The following is a 23437-nucleotide window of genomic DNA, read 5'->3' as shown; positions in this document are numbered from 1 at the left end:
TTTTCATATACTCATCCTTCTCTCCTCTGACACTGTAACCACCTTGGTGCAGACACTCATTATCCCAATCTACTGCAGCCTTCTAGTGGGCCTCTCTGCCCCAAATCTTCCCTCACTCCAGTCTATCTTCCTAAGGTGCGTGTTTGACCATATCACTCCTCTATTTAATAAACTTCAGTGACTCCCTATTATCTCTGGGAACAAATGTAAAATCCTGTTTGATTTTTAAAGCCCTTCATAACCTGGCTCCTTCCTCCCTTTCCAGTCTTCCTACACCTTACTGTTCATACTGCTCTTCAAACAAGACACTTCATCTCCTGATTGAGTATTTTGCTGACTGTCCCCTGTGCCTGGGGCTCTTTCTTTGTATCGCCAATGTTTAGCACAGTGTTTTTTTGTGTCTCCAATGCTGGCACATAGGAGGTGCTTAATAAATGTTATAAATAAATAACTCTACAGTTGATTGATTTATCCTAGAAACAATAGGGGAGTGATATGGTTAGACCTCTGCCTTGGGAAGAAGGTTGTGGCAACTGTGTTAAGGAGGAATTAGAAAGGGGAGCACCTGGAAGCAGACATTAGGAGGCTACCCATAATAGTCTAGAAAAGAGGTGATGAGGACCCACAAACTATGGTGATCATCATATTAATGAAGATGTGAGAGAGATTGTGGTGGTAGAAACAGCAGGACTTGGCAATTGATTAAATGTAGGGGGTGGGTGAGGAAATAGTAAACAATGACTTCAAAGTTGTGAACTCGGGTATGGGGAATGATGGTGTGACTTCTTTTTTTCTTTTTTTTTTTTCTTTAAGCGAGGCAATTGGGGTTAAGTGACTTGCCCAGGGTCACACAGCTAGTAAGTGTGTGTTAAGTGTCTGAGGCCGGATTTGAACTCAGGTACTCCTGACTCCAGGGCCGGTGCTCTATCCACTGCGCCACCTAGCTGCCCCAAATGGTGTGACTTCTACAGGATGGATTTAAGGGAAAAGAATTTTGCTTTGAATATGTTGAGTTGGAGGTGCCCACCAGACATCTAGGAGAGATAGATGCCCAGTAAGCAGTTAGAGAGTGATAGGGGACTGGAGAAGGCTGGATGTCTAGATCTGGGAGTCATCTGCATAGAGACAGAGTCATCAGCTATTTAGGGTAGAGTGGAGGGAATACAGGTGTTAAGAAGAGCAAACTTTGATTCTAGAGCTGGCTCTGCAATCAGTAGCCTACATGACCTCAGCCTAAGCGCTTCCACTTCCTGGTTCCTGTCCTTCCCCTCTGCACAAAGAAGGGGTCGGACAAGATGATCTCTAAGGTCTCTTCCATTTCTAAGGCACGATTCTATTTTTCCCAACTTCCCAGAGTGATTTTTTGTGCGCCTTGGTAGGCCACCCTTCTCAGATCTTGGAATTTGGTCACATCTTATCTGCCTCCTCTGCTACTGGAGTAGGACCCACAGAGAGGCCAAAAGTGGGCAGCTGGTTTAGTCCACAGAGGTGCCTTCCTGACAGTGGCCCATTGTGCTTGGAAGGTCAGCCCACATCTCTCTGCTGGTGCTGACGTCGTCATCTTCAACTCCCTTGCCGTGTCCTTCTAAAGGGCAGAAGGACACTCTTCTCACTGCCTGCTCTGTCTCTGGGGACGTTGAGTTGCTGCTGAAATAGATGTTGGCCTTTGAAATGTCCTTTGCCTGCCCAGGACTGGCCTTTCTAGATAGGGGTCAATCAGAGAACTTCTTTCCAATCTCAGTGATCTCTCCCTCTTCCTCCTCATTTCTCCCTGAGGCACTTTCCTGGGGCTGTTTATTGCTTTAGCTCCATCCCACCCTGGGCTGTGTCCTTTCTTCAGTTGCCCAAGTGAAAAAGAAAAGTGTGTCCCCATTTGTTGCCTTCAGTGCTCTGGTGTCCAAACTGCAAACCCAAGACATGGATTTACCCACCAGCCCCAGTGTATAGAGATGAAGAGTCACCACCTTAAAAACCCCACTCTGCTACAATCCATTTTCCTTCTGAGCTCTTATAAAGGTCTGTAAGTTTAGAAAGCTAATTGACTCGGGGTATATTTGTACTGCTTTGAGCCTCAGTGAAATAACAAATTAGGGGCCAGTCAAAATCTAATTACCCCTCTCATAGTCAGAAGGAGTTTGACATAAATGGGTTTATAAGAAGGGCCTTTTGTGACATGAGAGGGGCTTTTTTCAGTTCATTTGGGAGAAAACTGTTTTTGGTTGCTGGGAAATGGTTCTTGAATATGGAGGGGAGAAAGAGTTTCATTGTAAGACGCAGAACTGAATTTAGGAAAATAGCAAGATCATCATGCTCACAAAATTCAGATGAAAAAGTCACCAATTCATTTTCTTTTCCATCAGAAGCAGCCTAGCATAGTGAATAGAGAAGCAGCCCCCAGGCCAGGAAGGCCTGGACTCCAGCCTGACTCTGACACCAGCTAGCTGTGGGCCTGGATGAGTGAGTGACTTAACCTCAGTGCTCTGGGGTGGCAGCTCTCTCCTATTCAAAATTGATGGGCGTTCCCTATGTGGCAAAACCACAGAGGCAGTCCTTTGATCGCATTCATGTTTCTCCCCTTCAATTCTTGAGGCAGGAGGGCAGCTAAGTGGTGCAGTAGACAAAGCACTGGCCCTGGATTCAGGAGGACCTGAATTCAAATCTGTCCTCAGACACTTGACACTAGCCATGTGACCCTGGGCAAGTCACTTAACCCTCATTGCCCCGCAAAACCAAAAACAATTCTTGAGGCATCTGCAGTGAAGTATAACCACTTTTCAAATGGGAGTCAAGAGCCCTGAGTTCTAATTCTACTTGTGCTACGAAGGAGGTATATGTGTTGTATCTATCTTGTGTTCCCAGCAACTAGAGTCGTTCTTTAAATACAGTAAACACTTAATATATGACTATTGTGTTGAATGGACATGTTTTCCAATGAGCCTCGCCATCTTGGGCCTCCCTTGGACCATCTCAAACCTGTGCATTTGGCAAAGAGGCAGGATGTTTGGGTTACAATCCCAGTTCTGTTTCTGGTTTTATGACACTGTAGACATCAGATCTCTGTCTTTCTCTGTATCTCTGTCTCTGTGTCTCTGTCTCTCTCTGTGTCTCCGTGTCTGTGTCTGTCTCTCTGTCTCTCTCTGTCTCTCTCTCTCACTCACTCACTCACTCCCCTCAGCTTTTTCTTCTCCACTAAGGAGTTGTTACCTTCTTGGTGAGATTGGGAAGACAAATAGCTCTCATCTGTAATGTGTCTCAAAAGGATCTACAGTGTAGCCCCAATGCACTGAGAGTGAGAAAAACTTATGAAAGGTTGCACAGCATTCTCTAAAGAATTCAGAACCTGAAATTCTCAATTTTTTTTCATGTAATGGGCCTTCCCCTTGGCCAAAGCTGCTCCCTAGACAGCAGGGCGATTATTAAATCATGGGAGGTAATTTTTCTCGTCAAATAAAAGATTACAACAACAGATTCTCATGTCAAAAAAAAAGTGATTCAACTAATAAGAATTCAAAGATGATGAGCCAAAATTCAGACTCACGATCAGACACACGATCTCTCTCTGAGAGCCTCTGGGTCTCCCGCCCTTTCAACTCACCCCACACAGTGCAGGCTACACAGTTGTTATAACTGGGTACCTCCCCAGGGCTAAAAAACGTGGAAGACTGTAGAATTTTTTTTCCTAATGAAATATGACTGCTGAGAAGGAATTAGCATCCTGGATGCTTTGCAGTACATATATATGTATTTCTGAGATGCCAGACAACATTTCATTCCCAGGCACTAACTGCCCATAAAATCTTATTTTTTTTTTAAATTCTACCATTTCCCAGCTACAGTTCTGGCAAGGAGTCTATCGGAAACAGAGCCGAGGATTATTATTATTATTATTTTTATTTTCTAAGCACAGATCAAATGCCAAAGGGATTATGGCATTTTGAAATTTAACATTTGGGCCATACCTAATCAACCCTTTCCAATCCACAACAGCCCAGGGTCCAAGGAAAGCTGGAGAGCTGCAGGGATGCTTGGATCCTGCTTTAGGGCTTACCAAATGATCTCCACACACATATCATTGGGCTTGATCATCATAAAAATTCTGTTTGATGACCAGGCCCACTTTATGGATGAGGAAACTGAGGTTCAGGGTGGTCATCTGGAGGGTTTCTTCATTTTGTAAAATGAGGGGAGATACACTAAGTGATTCCTAAGGTCCCTGGAGAGGCAGTGTGGCATAAGAGGAAAAAGTAATTTGGAGTCATAGGGTCAGGGTTTAAAGCCCACCTCTACCATGTGAACTTGGGCAAATTACTTAACCCCTTTGGGCCCTAACATTCTCAACTATAAAATGAAGAGGTTTGACTAGAAAGCTTTATATCCACAATCCTGATTCTGGCTCTAAGGTGTTTTTTTTTTAATTTCTGCTTTTATGTGGTAAATCAGAATTCAAACCCAGCACCCTTACAGGTCTGGGGAGGGTGGGAATAGGGAGACTCATGAGATTCATTTGCCAAGCTGGGGAGGGATCATATTTGCCAGAAAACTGACTGTCTAGCCCCAGCAATCACATCCTCGGGAAGACAAGGAGCATCAAAGTGTTTACTGAATGCTTTTCTGAGAAAATATCTTTCCAGTGCCAAGATCTAGCCAAGATATGCTCCCATCTCATGGGGCCGGGGGAGGGGAGGTTTAGAGATGCTACGTGACTCTGAATGAGTCTAGTCTTAAATGGGCCAACCAGTTCAGGCACTTGCAAATACACAAAGCACAGTGAGTTGAAGGAAGGTGGCAAAACAAATGAGAGCAGCTGGTTTGCAAGAGCACTCTCCGAAGACCCCAGGACCTCTTAGACCCTTAGGAATGTCTTTGTAAAGGGATAGAGAGGAAGGAGAATGAGTGAGCCACTATAAGGACATAACAGAGAAGGGCCTGCCTCTGGAGATGCAAAGCCCCGAGGAGACCACGTTAGAGGCCAGGCCTCTGACAAGCTGAGCAGCCAGAACTCAGATGTGGGAACAAGGAGGCTATGGGAACAGCTTCCTGGCTCCCCTCTTTTGGCACTCCCACATCCATGGTAGAACTTTCAGATCTGCCTCCAGCCCCCTCACTCCTCTTCTCACATGCCCTCTAGGCTTTAGTCAAGCCTGCTAACTCTGTTCTCCTCTCAGATGTCATATGGCATACCTGGCCTTGGTCACCCTACCCTCTCTTTTTCTGTCTATATAACTCCTATTCTCATTTGATAGCGTGGAAGTTCATTGAGGGCAGGGACAATTCTCTTTTCGTCTTTGTACCCCAGTGCCTAGCTCCTAGTAGGGATTCAATGAATGTCTGCATATTGATTGCTGATCTGTCAGGATCCCCTTAAAAGTCTTCCCACAGTCTTCTCTAAACTCCTGCATGGAATCTGACATTGCCATTACCTCAGTCACAGACTCTCAAAGATGAAAGGAACCTCTGAGGTCATGTAGTCTAATGAATGGGGCAGCTAGGTGGTGCAGTGGATACAGTACTGGGCCTGGAGTCAGGAAGACTCATTTTCATGAGTTGAAATCTGGCCTCAGACACTTATTAGCTTCGTGACCCTGGGCAAGTCACTTAACCCTGTTTGCCTCATTTCCTCACCTGTAAAATGAGCTAAAGAAGGAAATGCAAACCACTCTAGTATCTTTGCCAAGAAAACCCCGGATGGGGATGGAGCAGCTAGGTGGCGCAGTGGATAAAGCACTGGCCTTGGATTTAGGAGGACCTGAGTTCAAATCCAGCCTCAGACACTTGACACTTAACTAGCTGTGTGACCCTGGTCAAGTCATTTAACCCTCATTGCCCTGAAAAAACAAAAAAAAAATTAAAAAAAAAAACCCAGATGGAGTCATGAAAAGTCAGACACAATTGAAACAACCAAAACCAACAAAATCTGGTGAATACCTCAATAGGAAGCCCCTCTCTAACACATTTAGAAAGGACACTTACAAGCTGGTGGGCATCCAGAGAAGGATGACCAGGGCAGTGAGGGGACCATGGGCTATACCATAGAAAAAAAACTAAGATCAGTTTAAAGACTTAAGGATGCTTAATCTGGAGATGAGAATACTTGAGGCAGAGTGAGGGAGGAAAGAGATACGCTCACTGCCTTCAAGGATTGAACTTCTGCTTTCCCCTCAGACAGTAGAAGTGGAGACAATAGCAGAAATTATAGAAAGGGAGATTTAGTCTCAAAGTAAAGAAAAACTTCCTAAGAATCAGATCTGTCCAAAAGTGAAATCATCTGCCTTGGGAGATAAATGGACTCCCTGTCTTTGGAAGTCTATCCACTGTGCCACCTAGCTGATCCAACATCTCCAATAAGCAAGTACCTAAAGAGTATCCCCTTCAGCCTCTGCTTAGTGTCTCTTCCACTATCACCGCCCTTTGCCTTCCCCGGCAGCCTACTCCACCTTTGAACAGTTCTATGAAGAAGTGGGCCCTTACAAACAACTGGAATTCGCTTTTCTCTGCCTTTCACCCACTGCTCCCAGTTCTTAACCCCCTGGGGCCAAGAGGGTTATCTAAGCTTAATCTCTCTCTCCCATGTGAGTCCTTCCAAATAACAAGATGATAACACCCCCCCCCCAACAATCCTCTCTCTCTCATTTTGTTCCCTAATTACATTGTTGTGTTTTATGCTCTAACTAAATCATAGGCTTTGGGGAGGCTTTTTTTTTTCTAGATTCCCCTGTGCTATGGGCCTTGCACGTAGTAGGTGCAGGATGCAAGTTAGTTGAACGAGTGAATGAAATCCATTGCAAACCAACTTGCTATGTCTCAGACTTAGATCAAGTCATATCTGTTAGGTACAATGTAGGGCAGAATGTTTCTCTCATCCCGTAATGTAGACAGTCCCATCCCCCTCTAATACCCCAATGCCAATATTATAACTGGTTGTTGGTTTAAAAAAATTATCAACTGAGAAAAACATAGAGGAGACACAATACAGCACAGTGAATGGAGAAGTATCTTTAGGAGTGAGAACATAATACTTCTGACACATACTGGATATGACCCTGGGCAACTCATTATAAGCCTCAGTGCCCCAGGCCACTTTCTAAGATTCTAAGATACTGAGAAAGTGTTTGATTGATAGAGGAAGTTACTGAGAACTCCTGATACTAGTGAAGTCCTAGTGCCAGTCCAGTTGGGACACAGAGGGCAAAGAACGCTGGCTTAAGTCAGAGGACCAGAGTTTATACCCAAGATCTGATGCTTACTATATGTATGACTTGGGACAAGTCACCTAACCTATATATGCCTCAGTTTCCTCATACGTAAAATGAGGGGGTTGGACTAGATGACCTCTGAGGTCTCTTCCAACTTTAGATTTATGATCCTATGACTTAAGTACCTTGGAATTTTCCCACATCTACCTAGGATCTAGCATTTGGGGTATCTTATTATTGGGTGGAGGTGAAGAATAGGAATTAGAAAGAAGTTGGCACAGTGGATAGAACACCGGCCCTGGAGTCAGGAGGACCTGAGTTCAAATCCGGCCTCAGACACTTGCCAACTTACTAGCTGTGTGACCCTGGGAAAGTCACTTAACCCCAATTGCCTCACCAAAAAAAAAAAGAAGAAGAAGAAGTTAACATTTTTTTAATGAAAAGTTTTACTTTTTCTTGAAGCTCAGCTTCATTCAAAGGTCCTTCCCTTGGGCTAATTCTGATAGAGTCTTGCCTCTCAGAGTCTTAAAGATACAAAGTTCACCATTTTAAAAACTATGTTTAGCAAGCATAAAGCCTGGAACCAAGCAGAGATCTATCTCTGTCTTTGTGTGTATGTGGGAGAGACAGCAGGGTGGGGGTGGGCGCAGTGGAAGGGCAGGAGTATGAGGCTCCAAATCTCATGTCTCTGTGAAATGAAGAGCAAAATATCAGTGACAATTAGGAACCCAGATGAAAAAGACACAGGGACTATAGCTTTCCAAAGCCTCGCGGCAGTGTGATATAGTGGATAGAATATGGAACAAGCCAGGAGGAGATTGGGGTTACACTCTCACCTCAAACACCGATTAACTGTGTGACTCTGGTTAAGTTATTTTGTCTCTCTCAGTCTCCTTTTCCTCATCTGTAAAATGAGGGGCTTGGACTGGATCATTTCTAAGGTCCCTTCTAGCTCTAAATCAATAATTCTATGATCCTGTCCACAAGGTCAACTCATACTCTCGCCTTAAGACACAGTTGGGTCAAATTCTCTGACTGGTCGGCTTGTTGAACAAATCAACATAGTTTGCTCCAGGCCAATTTGACTAGTATCCTGTTGTGACCTGGAGAAAGCAAAGTACACTATGATGGCAGAATGTCAGCCTACAAACCATGCCAAGAGAGCTCAAATACCCCATTGAGTCTCTTGGATTGACACTAGTTGTTTCCACTCAAGCGCAGCCAGAAAGAGGGAAGGAGATGCATGCAGACATACACAGAAGTGACAAGGAAACAGGCAGATTGGCTTTGCCAACTCACCCGGACACCTGTGACACCAGGATAGCCAGGGGGACCTTCTTTGCCCTTCAAGCCTTCTTTGCCTTTCTCTCCTCGCTCACCGTCCGGGCCTGGCTCACCCTTGTCTCCCTGAGAAAGGGAAGAGGCATCTACTTACCCAAGCCAATGCAATGTGGGGATACTGCCACATGGAGGGGATGGGGGAGTTAGTGCCCTTCCACCCATGATTTCAAGGTCTGTTCTCAAAACAAAAACTGAGTCATATAGAATTACAGCAGCTGTGTCAGCTGAGAAAAAGAGTAATAATGACTATTATTTTTAAATGTCCTTGGCCAGTCAGAGGGAGCTGTCCAGCTGCAGGATGAGGACATTGAAGGCACAAGAGGGGGGAGAATCTTCAAATACCACTCTCCCCAGCTTGTCCCATGGACCTAGTGGCTTGTGCCCAGACAGAATGAGATCAGTTTTGAGCAGGGCCAAGGTTTAAAACTAACCCTTGACCATTCTCCCCATATTAAATATGCCTTAGCTCATTTCTGAGCGCCTTTTGATGCCGGATGCCCCAGAGACGTGGGAGAGGAAAAGCATGCTCTGTCAGAGCATAGGGGTAGGGTACTTCATGTCTAGATCAATCAAAGACAGCAGCCCCATCCCCAACCCCAACCAGGCCATGCTCAAATATCAGGTGTGGCCTAACCCACAGCAGTGATGTGAATAATGTGGGCTCCCATGCCAAGAATAATTCCACTTGCAGTTGGGAGCCCTTTTCATTAACATTGGGGGTATTTATCTCAAATAGAGGATGACAGGCCTGCCACTGAGGTTTGACAAGTCATCTGACAGCTGGAGACTGGCTTAGAGAGAACTAAGGCGGGATAGGGGGATAGCATGAAGTCATGACAGTTTAAGGAAGGGACAGTGCCTGACTGATAGTCTGGGGGGGAAATTTTCCTACTTGGTTGGTTTAAAGTTTCTTCATCTGTGGCAGGAAGGAGAAAAGGGAGGAAGTAGGATTAGGTGATCCCTAAGATTTCTTCCAGTTCTAGCAATCTGTGAACTTCTAAGAGTGGCCCTGAATGGCTGCTAGGGGATAGCCCAAATGAGCCCTGGAAGGCTTCATAGCCTTCCTTCCCAGATATAGAGTACCCTGCACTTCCTCTCTTCAGATGGGTTCTGGGTATCAGCCTGTAACTGGGGAATAGTAAAAAGCTCAGAAGGTTTACACAGGAGCTGAGCTCATGACCTTGGCCTCATTAACATCACCTAAGCTAAAGGACTAGGAAAACAATTTATACAGTAACAACAACATTGTAAAGACAACTTTGGAACTCTGATCAATGCAGTTACCAACAAAGAATCGAGAGGTCATGTGATGAACCACACGACTCACCTCCAAACAGAGAGCAGAATGAGACCTACATCTTTGGATATGACCAATGGGAGAATTTGCTCTGCTTGACTATGCATATTTGTTACAAAGGTTTTGTTTTAAATTGAGAAGATGGGGTGGAAGGAAGAGAAAATAAATGCATATTAAGTGAATATAAATTTAAAATTTTTTAAAGGGAACATTCCACCAAAAAAAAAATTACCAAAGCTCACTGGTCCCCTGACATAATTGTGAGAAAAGTGTGGATGCTCAGGAGCCATATGGGCCCAAAACTAAGCTACAGACAGTACCTAGGAAAACTGAGGAAATAGAAGAGAAGACTAAGACTCAAGGGCCAAGAGAACAACCATTCTTAACCTGAATCATGGTGGAATGAAAGGATAGGATGCTAGGCAGGAGCCAAGAACTTGAATTAAGGAACTACGCCAACTGGAAAGAGATATGGCATGGCAGTAACTGAAAGAACACTGGACTTGTAGACCGAAGACCTGGCTTCAAATCTCCAACCAACATTTATTAGATATGAGGCTAGATGAGTTGGTTCACCTCTCTGTGCCTAAGTTTCCCCACCTGTAAAAGGGGGGTACTATTTTCATGACACAGCTCATGAGAAAGCACTTTGTAAGCCTCAAAGCCCTAATTGAAATGTCTGTATCATGTAAGGGAGAGCCCTAAGGATTAGGCTAATTGAAAGGGAACTGCTGCTCAACTAATGATATGTGATGAGTGATCAGGGCCCAGTGGAGGAACTGTCCAGGGAGAAGAAATTGTGACTGACAGAAAACTCTTCAGATTGACATTTAAATCATCAGATGCTGATGTGAAAATATGATGCAACCGTATGGCAATAGACTTGTATAAATCCTACCTTCAGTTCCACTGATAGGGTCATTGAGACCTTTCTGGGGGGTGAGTTGGGGCAAGTATTATGATCATAAGATGAGAAAACAGGGGCCCAGAGACAGTTAGCTACGTTTCTTTTAGCAGCTTTGAAGCTGGTACTTGAAACTCAAATGCTTAGCTGTGTCCTAGTCCCACCAGCCTACTCAGACTGCCAGATTAAGATTCAGTATTTTTTGGGGCAGCTAGGTGGCACAGTGGATAAAGCACCGGCCCTGGATTCAGGGGGACCTGAGTTCAAATGCAGCCTCAGACACTTGGCACTTACTAGCTGTGTGACCCTGGGCAAGTCACTTAACCCCCTTTGCCCTGCAAACCCCCCCCCCCCAAAAAAAAAAAGATTCAGTATTTTTCAAAAAGCTATTGGCCAAGGGAAGTCAGTCAGGGTCCCAGGACAGAAACCTAGAGAATGAAGTTGGTGGGCTCGGCTGTCGTAGCACTCCCTGGGCCTTTGGAGTTTGCCCGAGGCCTGAAATGCTTGGAACTGAGAGTGGGGCCAGGGCTCTGGAATGCCAGGATTCCAACCTGAGACTGGGAGCCAGGAAATTTCATGATTGATTCCTGCCTGGGGGATTTCTGGAATGCAGCAGGGTGGGGGAGAAGGCAAAGGGAGGGATGCCCGACTGGTTTCTTCTTTTCTGCTCCCAGAATGCCAGGTTGGAGGACGCCATGCAGTACTTCTCCCAGAGGTGGGGGAAGAGGAGGCTACAACACCACTGTATGAAAAGAGAGACAGAGGGAGGTGGGAATGATAACCCTGTAGGAGGAGAGGACTTGACATCTCCTGGCCAGTCAGGAAATATTCAAGCCAAAGAAGGATGAGGGAGACCAGAAATCTTAGATGTCACTTAGGAATCTTGGGAGCATGAATGAAATTTTTGGAAGGCCAAAAAGACACATCAGGAGTGTTCTGCTCAGTCCTATGGGGCTAAGGAGCAGACCAAAGAGAAACAGTCACCCAAAGACCTATTTATCAGCAGAACAAGGAGGGTTAGCACAATGGATTCAATTAGGAGTTAGAAAACTTGGGTTCCAACCCCAGTTCTGCTCTCACTAACATATGACCTTGGATAAATTCTTTAACCTCTCTGAGTCTCGGTTTCCTCACATGTAAAATGCAGAAATTTGGAATAGTTGATCTAAGATTCTTTCTAGTTCAAAGTCCTGGGACCCAATTAGAAGTCTTCAGAAAGAATGAAGATGAGAGAAGATAGGAGGGTAATGAACGGGCAAAGACAACTTCACTGTGGTAGAAGAAATAAGAAAACTGATACAGAAAGGAGACCAAGGCTGGTTGATCAAGACCAGAAGAAGGGACTACCCCATCTGTAGCTCAAGATTCCTTAGTGGAGAGGCAGGCTCCAGTTCCAGGAGACGAGACACAGAGGCTTCATCCAGAAGCGTCTGGGTGTTTGCTTATGATCTGAAAATAACTTGATGTGGTTTTGAAAATCTAGTGCACCCAGAACAGATGTGGGCTTGTTCAGACTCCTCTGTTGGGAGGAGAGAAGATTCTCCTGCCCATTCTACAACTGGAGGAAAGTTGACTGCACTATGGCAAAAGACTGAGAGAACTGGATCCCATTTGGACCTCAGTAATCTAAAGTTGAACTCCTCCTCCCTTCATGTCTTGACTGCAAGGCCATCTGGTGGCCACTGGTTCTTGGTTATAAGGTGGCCAAGGAGGAGGAGGAAGATGAGGAAGAGGAGGAAGGTGGGAGGAACCAGTGAGCACCTGCTAGAAACAGCTATCTAACCACAAGGATACTGAGATGACCCATCTTCTTTCTGCCACAAGAAAAAGAGAGGGAGGATTTTCCTACTCCTTTCCCTCGCCTTGAAAAGTTTGGAGAAGGTAAAGTGTAAGAGTTGAAGCAGTAGGGCAGCTAGGTGGCACAGTGGATAGAGCACCAGCCTTGGATTCAGGAGGACCCGAGTTCAAATCCGGCCTTAGACAGTTGACACTTACTAGTTGTGTGACCCTGGGCAAGTCACTTAACCCCAATTGCCTCACCAAAAAATTTTTAAAAATTAAAAAAAAGAGTTGAGGCAGTAAGATGTCCCTGTAGTTGGACTCAGAAGACTCTTCAATTCCAACTCAGCCACTTGCTACCTGTGTAACCATTGGGAAAACACTCAACCTCTCTGTGCCTCAGTTTCCTTTTACATAAAAATGAAGGGGCTGGGTTGGATGATCTCTAAAGTTCCTCCCAGCAATAAAACCTCATGGCTTATAATACCGCAGGAGAAAAACTGAAGCTTATTGAGTCTGCTTCTGGTGGTAGGGAGCCCATGAGGAAAGGGTCCATCTGTCCTAGATTAGCTCAAGGGACATGCCCTATTCCCAAACCCCCTTTCACCCAAATACCTTGAGACCATCAGGGCCAGCCGGGCCACTATCTCCTTCCAGCCCTGTTTCTCCCTGTGGGAATAAGAATAACCATAAGAGGTTACATCCAGATGGTACTTATCATTGTACACATTATCTCATTTGCTCTGAACAACTCTACAAAGTACATACTCTAAGCACTGTTATCCCCATTTTGTAGAGGAGCAAACTGAGGCTCTTGAGAGATGAAATGACTTGCCCATAGAAGTGGTAGACCCAGGCCTTGAACCCAGAGTCTTGTGACTCTCTACTGTTCAGGCTACTATCCCATGCCTAGACATAGAACAGGCTATGTAAGGGAGAAGACAAATCCTTCTGCAAGCTCATCTTCTTCATGTCTAGTTCGGCCCTGAGACACATCCCCCAGAGCAGGACCCCTTCCTCCCATTGCCACCCATACTTCCTCAGGGACCAAAAGTTGGTGTATCAACCAGCTTTAAGTTCATTTCTCCAGCCATTAGAGACTAACCCCAAAACACCCTCCTTCAGGTCTCTCAGGGAGTCACTGGTAGAAGGCAGAAATGGATTCCCCCAAATCTAACTAGAAGTCTGGGACTCAGCCTGAAAGAGCATGCTCTTCCCAGAAACCCAGGGCAAATCATTTCCCCTCTGTGGGCTTTGGTTTCCACTTCTCTGAAGTGAGGCTCTTAGATTGGATGACCTTGAAAGGCTCGTCAACATCCCTCCCCTTTTTTGTTAGAAGGGACAACAAGGACCCATGAACTCGTGAAGGGAACTCTAGTAAGGAAACACCTTCTCCCAAAGAAGACTAACAGCTGCTTGGAAACTTAGAGCTTTAGGAACTTATCTGGGGACAGTGAAAGGTTGTTCAATGACTCATCCAAGGTCACCTAGCCTATACATGTCAGAATCAATACACGAACCCAGATCTTGCTGACTCCCAGGGTTGGCCTTTAAAGCTGTGCTGGTAAATGTTTAATAATTGGTTCCCTCCCCCTCCAAATATATATATATATATATATATATATATGTGTGTGTGTGTGTGTGTGTGTGTGTGTGTCTAATACACTTTTAAGTTTAATCTGCTTTATTAATACTTCTTCTTTCCTACTTTCTTAAGTCTAGACAACCAGAAGAACAATAAATCACAGCCTAATTTGTAGTGTCTGCCAGTTTCCAAGATGTAAAAGCTTATACTGAAGATTTAACGATCAGCTCTCAAAAGCCAGTATGAGCTGGTTCCATCATGCACCTGCATTTCTAGTCACTGACACACCCCTTCCTGCTTTAAGAGCACATGTCTTGCTTATGCCTTTCCTCAATGTAACTGTGTCCAGAGACACAGGTCCCAAAGATACTAGTAAATGAACTTGACTTCCCTCTCTACCTCTGGAATTCTTAGCTCCCTCTTATACTTTCTCTACCCTCTCCATAACTTCTCTGCTCAGAGGGAAAAATGAATCCGTTAATAATCACTTTGTTTCTCCAGTGGTCTTTTGAGAAGAATAAAAAAAGAAAAGAAAAGAAAACTATCCAACACACAGCCAACCATGCAAAGGCATTTAACATAGTGTACTGTACAGTCGCCCATCAGCCCCACTGAGCATGACTACTGTCTTTGTTCGGCTGCTTAACTCAAACACACTCTCTTCTGCTCCCATGCATGGGAATTCCTTTGTGAAAGTAAATACCAGTGTCCTCTGGGCTGGGACCAATCTTGGTGATGTCTCTGACTTTGACAGGGGGCATCACCACCTGCTGTGGCTACATTCAAGGAGCCTGGGCTTGGAAAGTTTGGGCCCTTAGTCAAGAGAGATTAAAATCAGCCAGGCTAAATTAGTTTGAGCTGGTAGCAGCCCAAGGATCGACAGGGAGCTTTAAGAGGCACTGAAAGACCCAGTCCTTGCCCTTTAAAGGGCCCAATATTATTATGGAACACAGAAACAGGCAATGAGAGAGTAGACCCCAAATCTTCCATATGTAAAACCAGAGCAACTGTTGTTTTTCCCTTGAAGGACTGGTAAGAAGAGGAATGATTTAGAAGAGAATCACAGGGCTGAACATGATCTGAGAGATATGCTAGTGCAACTGTCTCTTTTTACTGAAGAGGACCTGAGTTCTAGGGGAGGTACAATCTCTCGTCTCAGGTCACACAGCCAGCTGATGGCAGAACCAATAAGAGGACCGAGTCTTCTGACAACTACTCCACTGCCCTTTAGACTCCACAATACTGTCTTGGGGATAAGAAGGAAATTGGCTTCTACTCACCCGCTGACCAACCAGACCTTGCTCTCCAGGGATGCCCAAAGGTCCAAAATCACCCTATGAAACCCAAACACACGTGGTTCAGTGTCATGGAGAGAAACTCTTCAAGGTCATATCACTCACACCATCATTTCCTTCCTCCTGCCCCACTAGCCCCGAGCCTCCCACATTTTCCAGAAGTTAGAATAATCCTTGCTCCATTTTTTATACCAAAGAGGGACTTGAAGTTCAAGGCACTCCTCTTTATCAATCAATCATTTATGAAGTGCCTATTGCATGCCAGGAACTGTGGATACAGAAAAAAATGAAATGTGTCCTTCCCTCAATGAGCTTACATTCAAGTGACAGAGACAATATGCTTACATATAAGTACATATAAAATAAATACATGGGAATATTTTGGGGGGACCATTAAGATCTGGAGGGATAAAGAAAGATCTCATGAAGGAGGTGGTATTTGAATTGAAATCTGCTGGAAACTAAAAGTTTTAAGAGGTGGAGGTAAGGAAGGAGTACAGTCCAGAAAAGAAGGATAGAGCCTGTGCAAATTGGGAGACAGGAGATGGAGCTAAGAGCAAATGATTCATTATCGAAACAAAAAGTCTTTTCAGAGCTAAACACTCAACTCACACTAAGTGCCCCAAAGGACTCTGGGTATTTGCTTTTTCATTGACCTAGCAATGATTCTACGGCCAAGCTGACCTTCCGAGGGCCTCTTTGGGTGAAGTTTAAGCTCCTTGAGGGGCTAGATTTGGGCCAATTCCTGAACTGCAATACAGGGAATTCTTCTGTCATCCCTGAGCAGAGTCAGGGCAAGAAATGACAGGCCCAGTCCCTTGTTTCCTTGTGGTTGGTGGTATTTGACTATGGCTAAATGTGTCATTAAAAAAGTTCTCTGCAGTTACTTTGGTTCATTGTTCTTATCTCTTGTGTCCTTTGGGGGAAGCTCAGAGAAAAATGTTCCTCTTGCCCCTGGGTCCAGGTTACCCCCAAAGTGACAGTGACCTGAACAAGTTGGTAAAGAGTTCTCATGTGTGTAGTTGCCTCATTGAGTCTCCTGGTGCCAATTTTTATTTTTAAATAAAAAACATATATTTTTAAAAATTAGTTTTCAATGGGCAACCTATTATCCTGCCATGAGGTATAACTCATTGACTGTGAACAGAGTAACCAATAGCACTGATCACAGATTTAAAGCTGGAAAGGATCTTAGAAGCCATCAAGTCCAACCTCTCTATTTTATAGATGAAGAAACTGAGAGGTTAAGTGACTTGTCCAGGGTCACACAGCCAAGGATTTGAACTCAAAGTCTTTGGGACTCCAAGCTCAACACTCTATCCACTGTGGCCCCAAGCTGACTTTTCTTCTGGCTAGAATATTTTCATAAGACACTCAAAGATATATTAATTTATTCCCCCATGGGAATGTCTTCTCTCTTGCTGCTCTAAGGAAGAGAGAAAGTGACGGCCACAGTGTGATGCAGAGGTCTGCTGCCATATGCTCCCGGACCGTACCAGGCTGCTCAGCTCTTTATAGAATCCCACCTGTCCACTCCCTACCCCCCAACCCCAATTCCTGATGATTCTCAGTGAGGGAGGGAAGGCTCTTTCCTACCCATGGTCCCGGTATCCCTTTCCATGTAAGGAAAATGAGATCTGGGGTGTTGTTGAGAGGAGAAATGGCCCTTCTCCAGCCTGGGAGTCTTCGGGCCTCCACTCTTTGTATCCCTCAAAACTCCCCCTGCACCCCTCGGCCATATTCTTGGGAACCTGCAACAGCCTCATTTTCCTGCTTCCTAGAAGGGACCTCAGAGATCATTTAGTCCAATTCCTGAGGCCCAGAGAGTTTGAATGTTTCAGGCCATAGTAGTCAAACCCAGGCTTTTAGACACTAAATGTGGTGTTCTTCCCATTAGGCCACACCACCTCTATTCCTTCCCCTCAGTTCCTACTACTCTCAGGCATTCATAGCCTCTCCCGGGGTCCAGACTTCAACAATACCCTCACCCTGGGCCAACATTCCTTATCAACTCCATGGGGGCTGTGAGGCACAGGTTTCTTTCTCAATTCAGGGGCCTCCTCCCCTTCCCCACCCCTCCTTTCGAGAGGCCCTTAGTAGCCTGGAGGAGCCAAGTGGATCAATAGAGGTTTGTTTCTCAGGCAGGTAATTAGGGGCACAGGGTAGAGAAGGAGGTAGGGGAGGCAGGTGGGTGCAGAGCTGAGTCTCAGATTGAGTATCAAGGCCAGAAGACAAGCAGCTTTAGAGGTGCATCTGAGGGTCAGTGTGCCAGAGCAAACATCAAGGAAGAGAGACAGAGAAGTGCCTGACAGCCCAGCTGGGGCAAGCCTCTGATGGTCCAGGGCTACTCAGCTGGGTCAACAACAAAGCTTCCTGTTTTCACTGGGTTGCTAAAAAAAGAGAAAGAGCTATTTCTTCTCCAAGGGGGTTCTTAGCATCTTGACCCCATCCCAAACTTTGGCACATAGGTTATTGTAGGATTTAGAGCTGGGAGGGTCCTTAGACTATTTAAAGCTTGAAGGGCTCTTGGAATAATAGACTGTAACCCATCTTTTGAGTCCTGCCAAAAGGCTTGGTCATAGAACGAGGAGGACAGGGACTGTATGCTGCTACACAGTGCTTTCTGAACCCTCCCCCTCCCCGTTTCCCCCTCAGTATTCTCTAAACTCCACAGGGGCTTTGGACTTGATCTGGGGACAGATCCAGAATGGTGCCGACTCTGACCTATGGTCAAGTCCAAAGCCCCCTGGGAACTCAAGGAATGCCTGGACAGAGAGTGGGAAGGGAGGGAAAACGGTTTTGTGGTCAAGCCTTTTTGAGGGTGGGGTGGGAGAGGGTCTCGAAAGGTGGGTTTCTGTAGACTATTAGTATATAGGAAACCCGAGCTGGGAGGAATCTTAGAGACCACCGGGGTCAACCAGGTCAGTTTACAGATGAGGAAATCGAAGCCCAAACGGGTTAAGAGATTTGTCTAAAATCACATAACTCGTAAGTGGCAGAGGCGAGATCTGAATTTGGGCTCTGTGGTGCCTGTGAGCTTTGAATAGGCTTGACCTATTCAAGCGAACCTAAGAAAACATAAAAATGCAAGCACTGGAATACTCCCAAGGGGGCTCCCAGATATCCAGGGTTCAAAGGCGAATAGAGGAGCAGTGAAAGAGCTGGGGTTCCCAAATGGTAGCCTAAGCAGGCTTTGGGTGTCCCCGCCTCCGCCCCCAGCTCCTCTCCTACCTTCCAGCTGCAGCTGCCTGAGAAAGTTGAGTGGCCCCTGGAGATGATTTCCTTGTTCGCTCTCTGGGGTTCCCAAGATCCCATTACCCTACTCATGGATAGGAGCCCCAGACTGAGGAAAAAGTCCAGTCTCTCCTACGGGGCCCTCAGAGCAATGAACCTGGGAAGGATGATCACAGCCAGTGACTCTTGGGGACTGTAGGGCCCCTTAGCACAGCCCAGATCCCTTTTCAAAAGGCATGTCCCGGGCGTTACAGCCAGCCCATGACAAACAAAGGCCCCTGTTCTCCTGCTCTTGGGGTGGGGGTGACTGGACTGCAGATTCTGTTTACCTTCATCCCAGCTTCACCTGGAAGGCCAGGCTCTCCCAAAGCACCAGGGGGTCCCTGCAAGAAAGAGTCATTGTAACTGTGCCAGCACTGACCAACAGATGCCAGCAGGGGGGGCCCTCCACTCCACCTTGGGCAAGTACTCCTCTCCACCTGTTTTAGCTCAATAGACAGGACAGAGGGTGGATCTCCGAGATGAAGGAGGAGGGCCGATGCTGCACATGGTGAGGCTGGTCTCCAAGAAGCAGCATTGGAAAGTCAACTCTCCAGATCTGGGTTCTAGCCTTAGCTCTCCTGTGTGGTCCTTTCTGAGCACCTCTGATAAAAGGCACACACTTGCTCCCTTTGGGGGATGAGGGGGATGGGAGAATAAAGGAGGTCCCTCCCTCCCGTGAGGTCCTTGGAGCTCTTAGGAAGGAAGCAGCTACGCCATCCCCTCTGGCCTGATCATTGCCTAGGGCTATTAACAGACAGGCCCTCACCCAGGCCAAAGGGGATCAGCAAACCAGCCAAAGCCACACTTTGGGAGGCAGAATCAATAAACCTTGAAGGCAAACTGAGGGAGTGTCTGATGGGCAGAATGGACAGAACACTGCCTCTGGCTTCTTGTGCCAAGACCCAGAGTGAGCCTCCGCTCTAGTGTTTCCTGGATGTGTCACTTCATCTTTCTCTGAGCCTCAGTTTCCTGATCTGGAAGATGGGGAGGGGATCACAGGTCTAGCACTTACTTTACAGGGTTGTTGTGAGTAGTATCCCCTTGAGGCACGGAGAAAGTGTCCAAAGAACCTCAAGGTGCAGCATTAGGAATAAGAGACGCTTGCTTTGTAAGTTGAGGAGCTATTTTCCCTGCCTCGCTTCTCCTCAATCCAAACCCCTGGGCCTGGTCATCAGATCTAAGATCAGCCTCAACTAGGAGGAGCTCCAAGGAGAGATCCCTTTGTAAGCATTGTGCCCTTCTCCATAGCAGGCAGCAGGCTTCCTGAAGGGAGTCCCAAGGCAGGGAACTGTCTTCGGTGGTATCAGAACCACAAAAGGAGCGGGGGCTCCTTACCTGAGTAAGACCCAAAGCTCTTCTCTCTTCCTTCCTGGAGGTTGGGAGATAGGGGCTGAGTCCCTGGGGGTCAGGGGGTGATCCCCGCACTGTGACGACACAAAGGCCTTCTGGGCATCGGAGGGTAGGAAGGAGGGCTCGTGCCAGGCCGCATGTGATGGGAGTTTCAGATCAGTACGGCCTGGCCGAGTCCAGAAGCCGCCTGGAGGCAGGCTGGGAGCTGAGCTCCCCTTTGTGCGGTTTACCACAACGAGAGCTTCTTGGCAGGTCTGGGACGGAAAATCTTGTGATTCATACAACTGCAAGGGGAGGGGGTCAGGAATTGCCTGCTAGCTGAGTGAGTACAACCATTCTCTTTGGAGTCAAACTAAAAGATGACAGACAACTTGCCCCAAGGGATGGGGGCTCTACTTTGGGGGGTGGGGGTGGAGTGTATTGGAAAGAACCCTAACTTCTGTGAATCACAGTGATTTCCCTGTCTTATTGCCAGAGTTCTATACTCCAGTAAAGTTGCCCATAAGTCAAATAAGGAGGGAAATACCTTCCCTCATTTTTGGTGGGGGAAAGAGAGACATTGAATGGTGATAGGACCAGAAAATTTAATGCTAGAAGGGCCCTTACGGAGAATCAGTCCAACCCCTTTGTTTCACAGATGAAGAAGCTAAGGCCCAGAGAATCCAAGTGCCTTCTCTTAGCTCACACAGAGCTGGAATTTGAATTTAAGTCTTCTGACTCCTAACACAAGGTCAGGCTGCCTAGTTAGGTAACACCAGGCAATAGATCTAGGAGTCCTCACCTCCCTCCCTGAGTCTGTCTTTCCTCCTGGTTCTGGATGCATTGCTATTTTGACATCACACTGGTGAGGCATCAAAGCAAAGTTGTCTCCTGCATCTCTCCAGATGCTCTGGGTTCTAGTCCTGGCTCTACCACTAATTCACCTTGTAGACTTGGGCAAGTCCCTTAACCTTTCTTTGTCCTTTCTGTAAAAAGGGGGTGAAAAGGGGGCAGCCAGGTGGCACAGTGGATAGAGCACCGGCCCTGGATTCAGGAGGACCTGAGTTCAAATCTGACCTCAGACCCATGACACTTACTAGCTGTGTGACCCTGGGCAAGTCTCTTAACCCCAATTGACTCACCAAAAAAAAAAAGGGGGGTGGAGAGAATGCATCCAGTATAAGGGAAAAAAGCAGACTAGGCAGTGGAGAAAGAGGTCACAAAACTTGTAGGTTACAACGGGAGAGAGAAGGGAATATAATGTCTTTTGGTTCAGACTGCTGACCTCCAACCTCATGGGAAGCCCCTTCTGGGGATTCCCAAAGGTCTGAAGATGTAGTCATCTGGCTCAGCTTTACACAGAGCCAAAGCAAGCAGCTGCTGATTTGGTACCATTTCGGGGGGAGGGGCGCAGTTCAGTGGGGAAGCCTGCAGAACTCCTCCACCCTCATCTTCCTGAAGTTTCAGGGAGAGTGAGAGGCAGTGAGCTATAGTAAACACAGTAGCTTCAAGTGGGATTTGAAATGGAAAGGAAGCCGGGGTCAGTATCCTGACTCTGCTAATGACTAAGTGTGTGAATCGGAGCAGGATTCCCTTAACCTGTCTGACCCCAGTTTCTTTACCTACAAAATGACAATAATATTATAATTCCTTCTCCCACACTCCTACCTCAAAGCATTGCTGAACTGAATTAATGTATGTGAAAACATGGGTGCATGTGGAAGGGATTTTGGTCTTCAGTTGTTTCAGTCGTGTTTGACTCTTTGTGACCCCATTTAGGGTGTTCTTGGCAAAGATACTGGAGTGGTCTGCCATTTGCTTCTCCAGCTCAGATTTTACAGATGAGAAAATTGAGGCAAACAGGGTGAAGTGACTTGCCCAGGGTCACACAGCTAGTAAGTGTCTGAGGCCAGATTTGAATTCAGGAAGATGAGTCTTCCTGACTCCAGACCTGGTACTCTATCTACTGGGCCACCTGGCTGCCCCATGGAAGAGATGACTATTAGCTTAAAGTTTTGATCTCAGTTAGAGTGCAAACATCTCTGAAAGAAGATTGATGCATCTGTTATCAGTAATTTGGACTTTAGTGAATAAGTGAATGAGCTTATTAAATCCTTCTTTGAGAATAAGTTTTCATAAGAGGAGGAGGAAAAATCAGAAGGGTCTCTAGGGGAGGCAGAATGGATGAAGAATATGGAGGTTGGGGGCAACTTCCCAATGCTTTAAGAGTGATCCCTGCTGAAAAGAGAAGTTGACAACAAGGAGGTTCATTTAAACACTTTACCTTTGGTCCAATCTCTCCCAATGGGCCAACCAGTCCCTGCAGTCCTTGAGGGCCCTGGAAGATGGACAGATAGACAAAAATCTCTTTAAGATGCCATGTAAAGTTATCATTTTAGCCAGCTTCCCCCAGACCTTCTCACAGCCAGAAACTCCCAGCCAGGTTGTAGCCGAAGGCTAGGCTCTACCACTGGCCCAAAGAGCCAGCTCAGATTCTCTCAAGAGTCTTTGTTTCATTCCTCCCTCAACTATGGACTAAGGCCAACCTGTGCCCTCGCCTTGTGAAGCACTGGTAAAATCTCTGGTCTGTGCAGACCTGGCCCACAAGCAGCTTCTAAGCCACCAGAGCCTGGTCCCCGGCCTTCCTCCAACTCCCTCCTTCCAGACTCCCACTGGAGTCCTCTTTCCACCACAGAGCTCAGAGCTCAGGCCAGCCACAGAAATAGATTTTTTTTTTCTTTTTCTTTTCCTGGACTAATCATTTGGGAAAACTAGGCAGTCCAGATTGGCTCTGCAAGATGGATTAGAGAAGAGAGGCAGAGGAGATACTGAAGTGCTTCTAGGCCTGGGGCCTAATTTCCTTTGGGGCCCTCCCAGCTTCCTTGAGGTTAGGGCTGCAGTATTCTGACCCTCTCTCCTGTCTCTCCTTCTCACCCAGTCCTTCTCACCTGACTCCATACCATCTCTTTAGAAAGCCAAGATTCCATCCTGTCTCTTGGAGAGAGGAAACCTATATCTCCCAAAACAAACCCTGTCCCTTTTCTGACTTAATGGACTGCAGATAACACTACTAGTCCTTCCTCCTGTGTCCATACAGTTCCTCTCCCCACATCCTTCAAGTACTATATATTATATTGACAGGACAGGAATTACTCCCTCACTCCTTTCCCACCTCTGAGCCCTCTCTGGGACTGGCCAAGTTCCCTGCATCCAGGATGCTCCTATGAGCTTGGTGAAGAGTAAAAAAAAAAAACACAAAGGAAAGAGGAAGAGAATAGAGAAAGATACTTACCGGTTCTCCTGGAACACCCTTAGCCCCTGGGGGGCCGGAAGGACCCGGGATTCCCTGCAGGGATCAGATCCTGGAATTATTTTTGCTCTAGTCACCACCACCTTCCCCATGCCTCCCGCCCGTCACCTTGGTCTCAGTCACTCTGG

The 23437-nt window shown here is 46.3% G+C and overlaps 1 protein-coding gene across 1 annotated transcript in view; it reads right to left on the bottom strand.

Annotated features, from left to right (window-relative positions):
* The window catches only part of COL27A1 (collagen type XXVII alpha 1 chain), a 257922-nt gene that overhangs the window by 49844 nt on the left and 184641 nt on the right, over positions 1-23437 (bottom strand). Inside the window, 6 exon segments of the mRNA XM_043989157.1 lie at positions 8493-8600; positions 13130-13183; positions 15380-15433; positions 18958-19011; positions 22284-22337; positions 23292-23345. Of these exon segments, the coding sequence (XP_043845092.1) occupies positions 8493-8600; positions 13130-13183; positions 15380-15433; positions 18958-19011; positions 22284-22337; positions 23292-23345 (378 nt within the window).

This window comes from Dromiciops gliroides, chromosome 2 (assembly GCF_019393635.1).
Source record: "Dromiciops gliroides isolate mDroGli1 chromosome 2, mDroGli1.pri, whole genome shotgun sequence".
Lineage (NCBI taxonomy): Eukaryota > Metazoa > Chordata > Mammalia > Microbiotheria > Microbiotheriidae > Dromiciops > Dromiciops gliroides.
The sequence above is the reverse complement of the archived record's forward strand: the minus strand, read 5'-3'. Positions and strand labels throughout refer to the sequence as shown.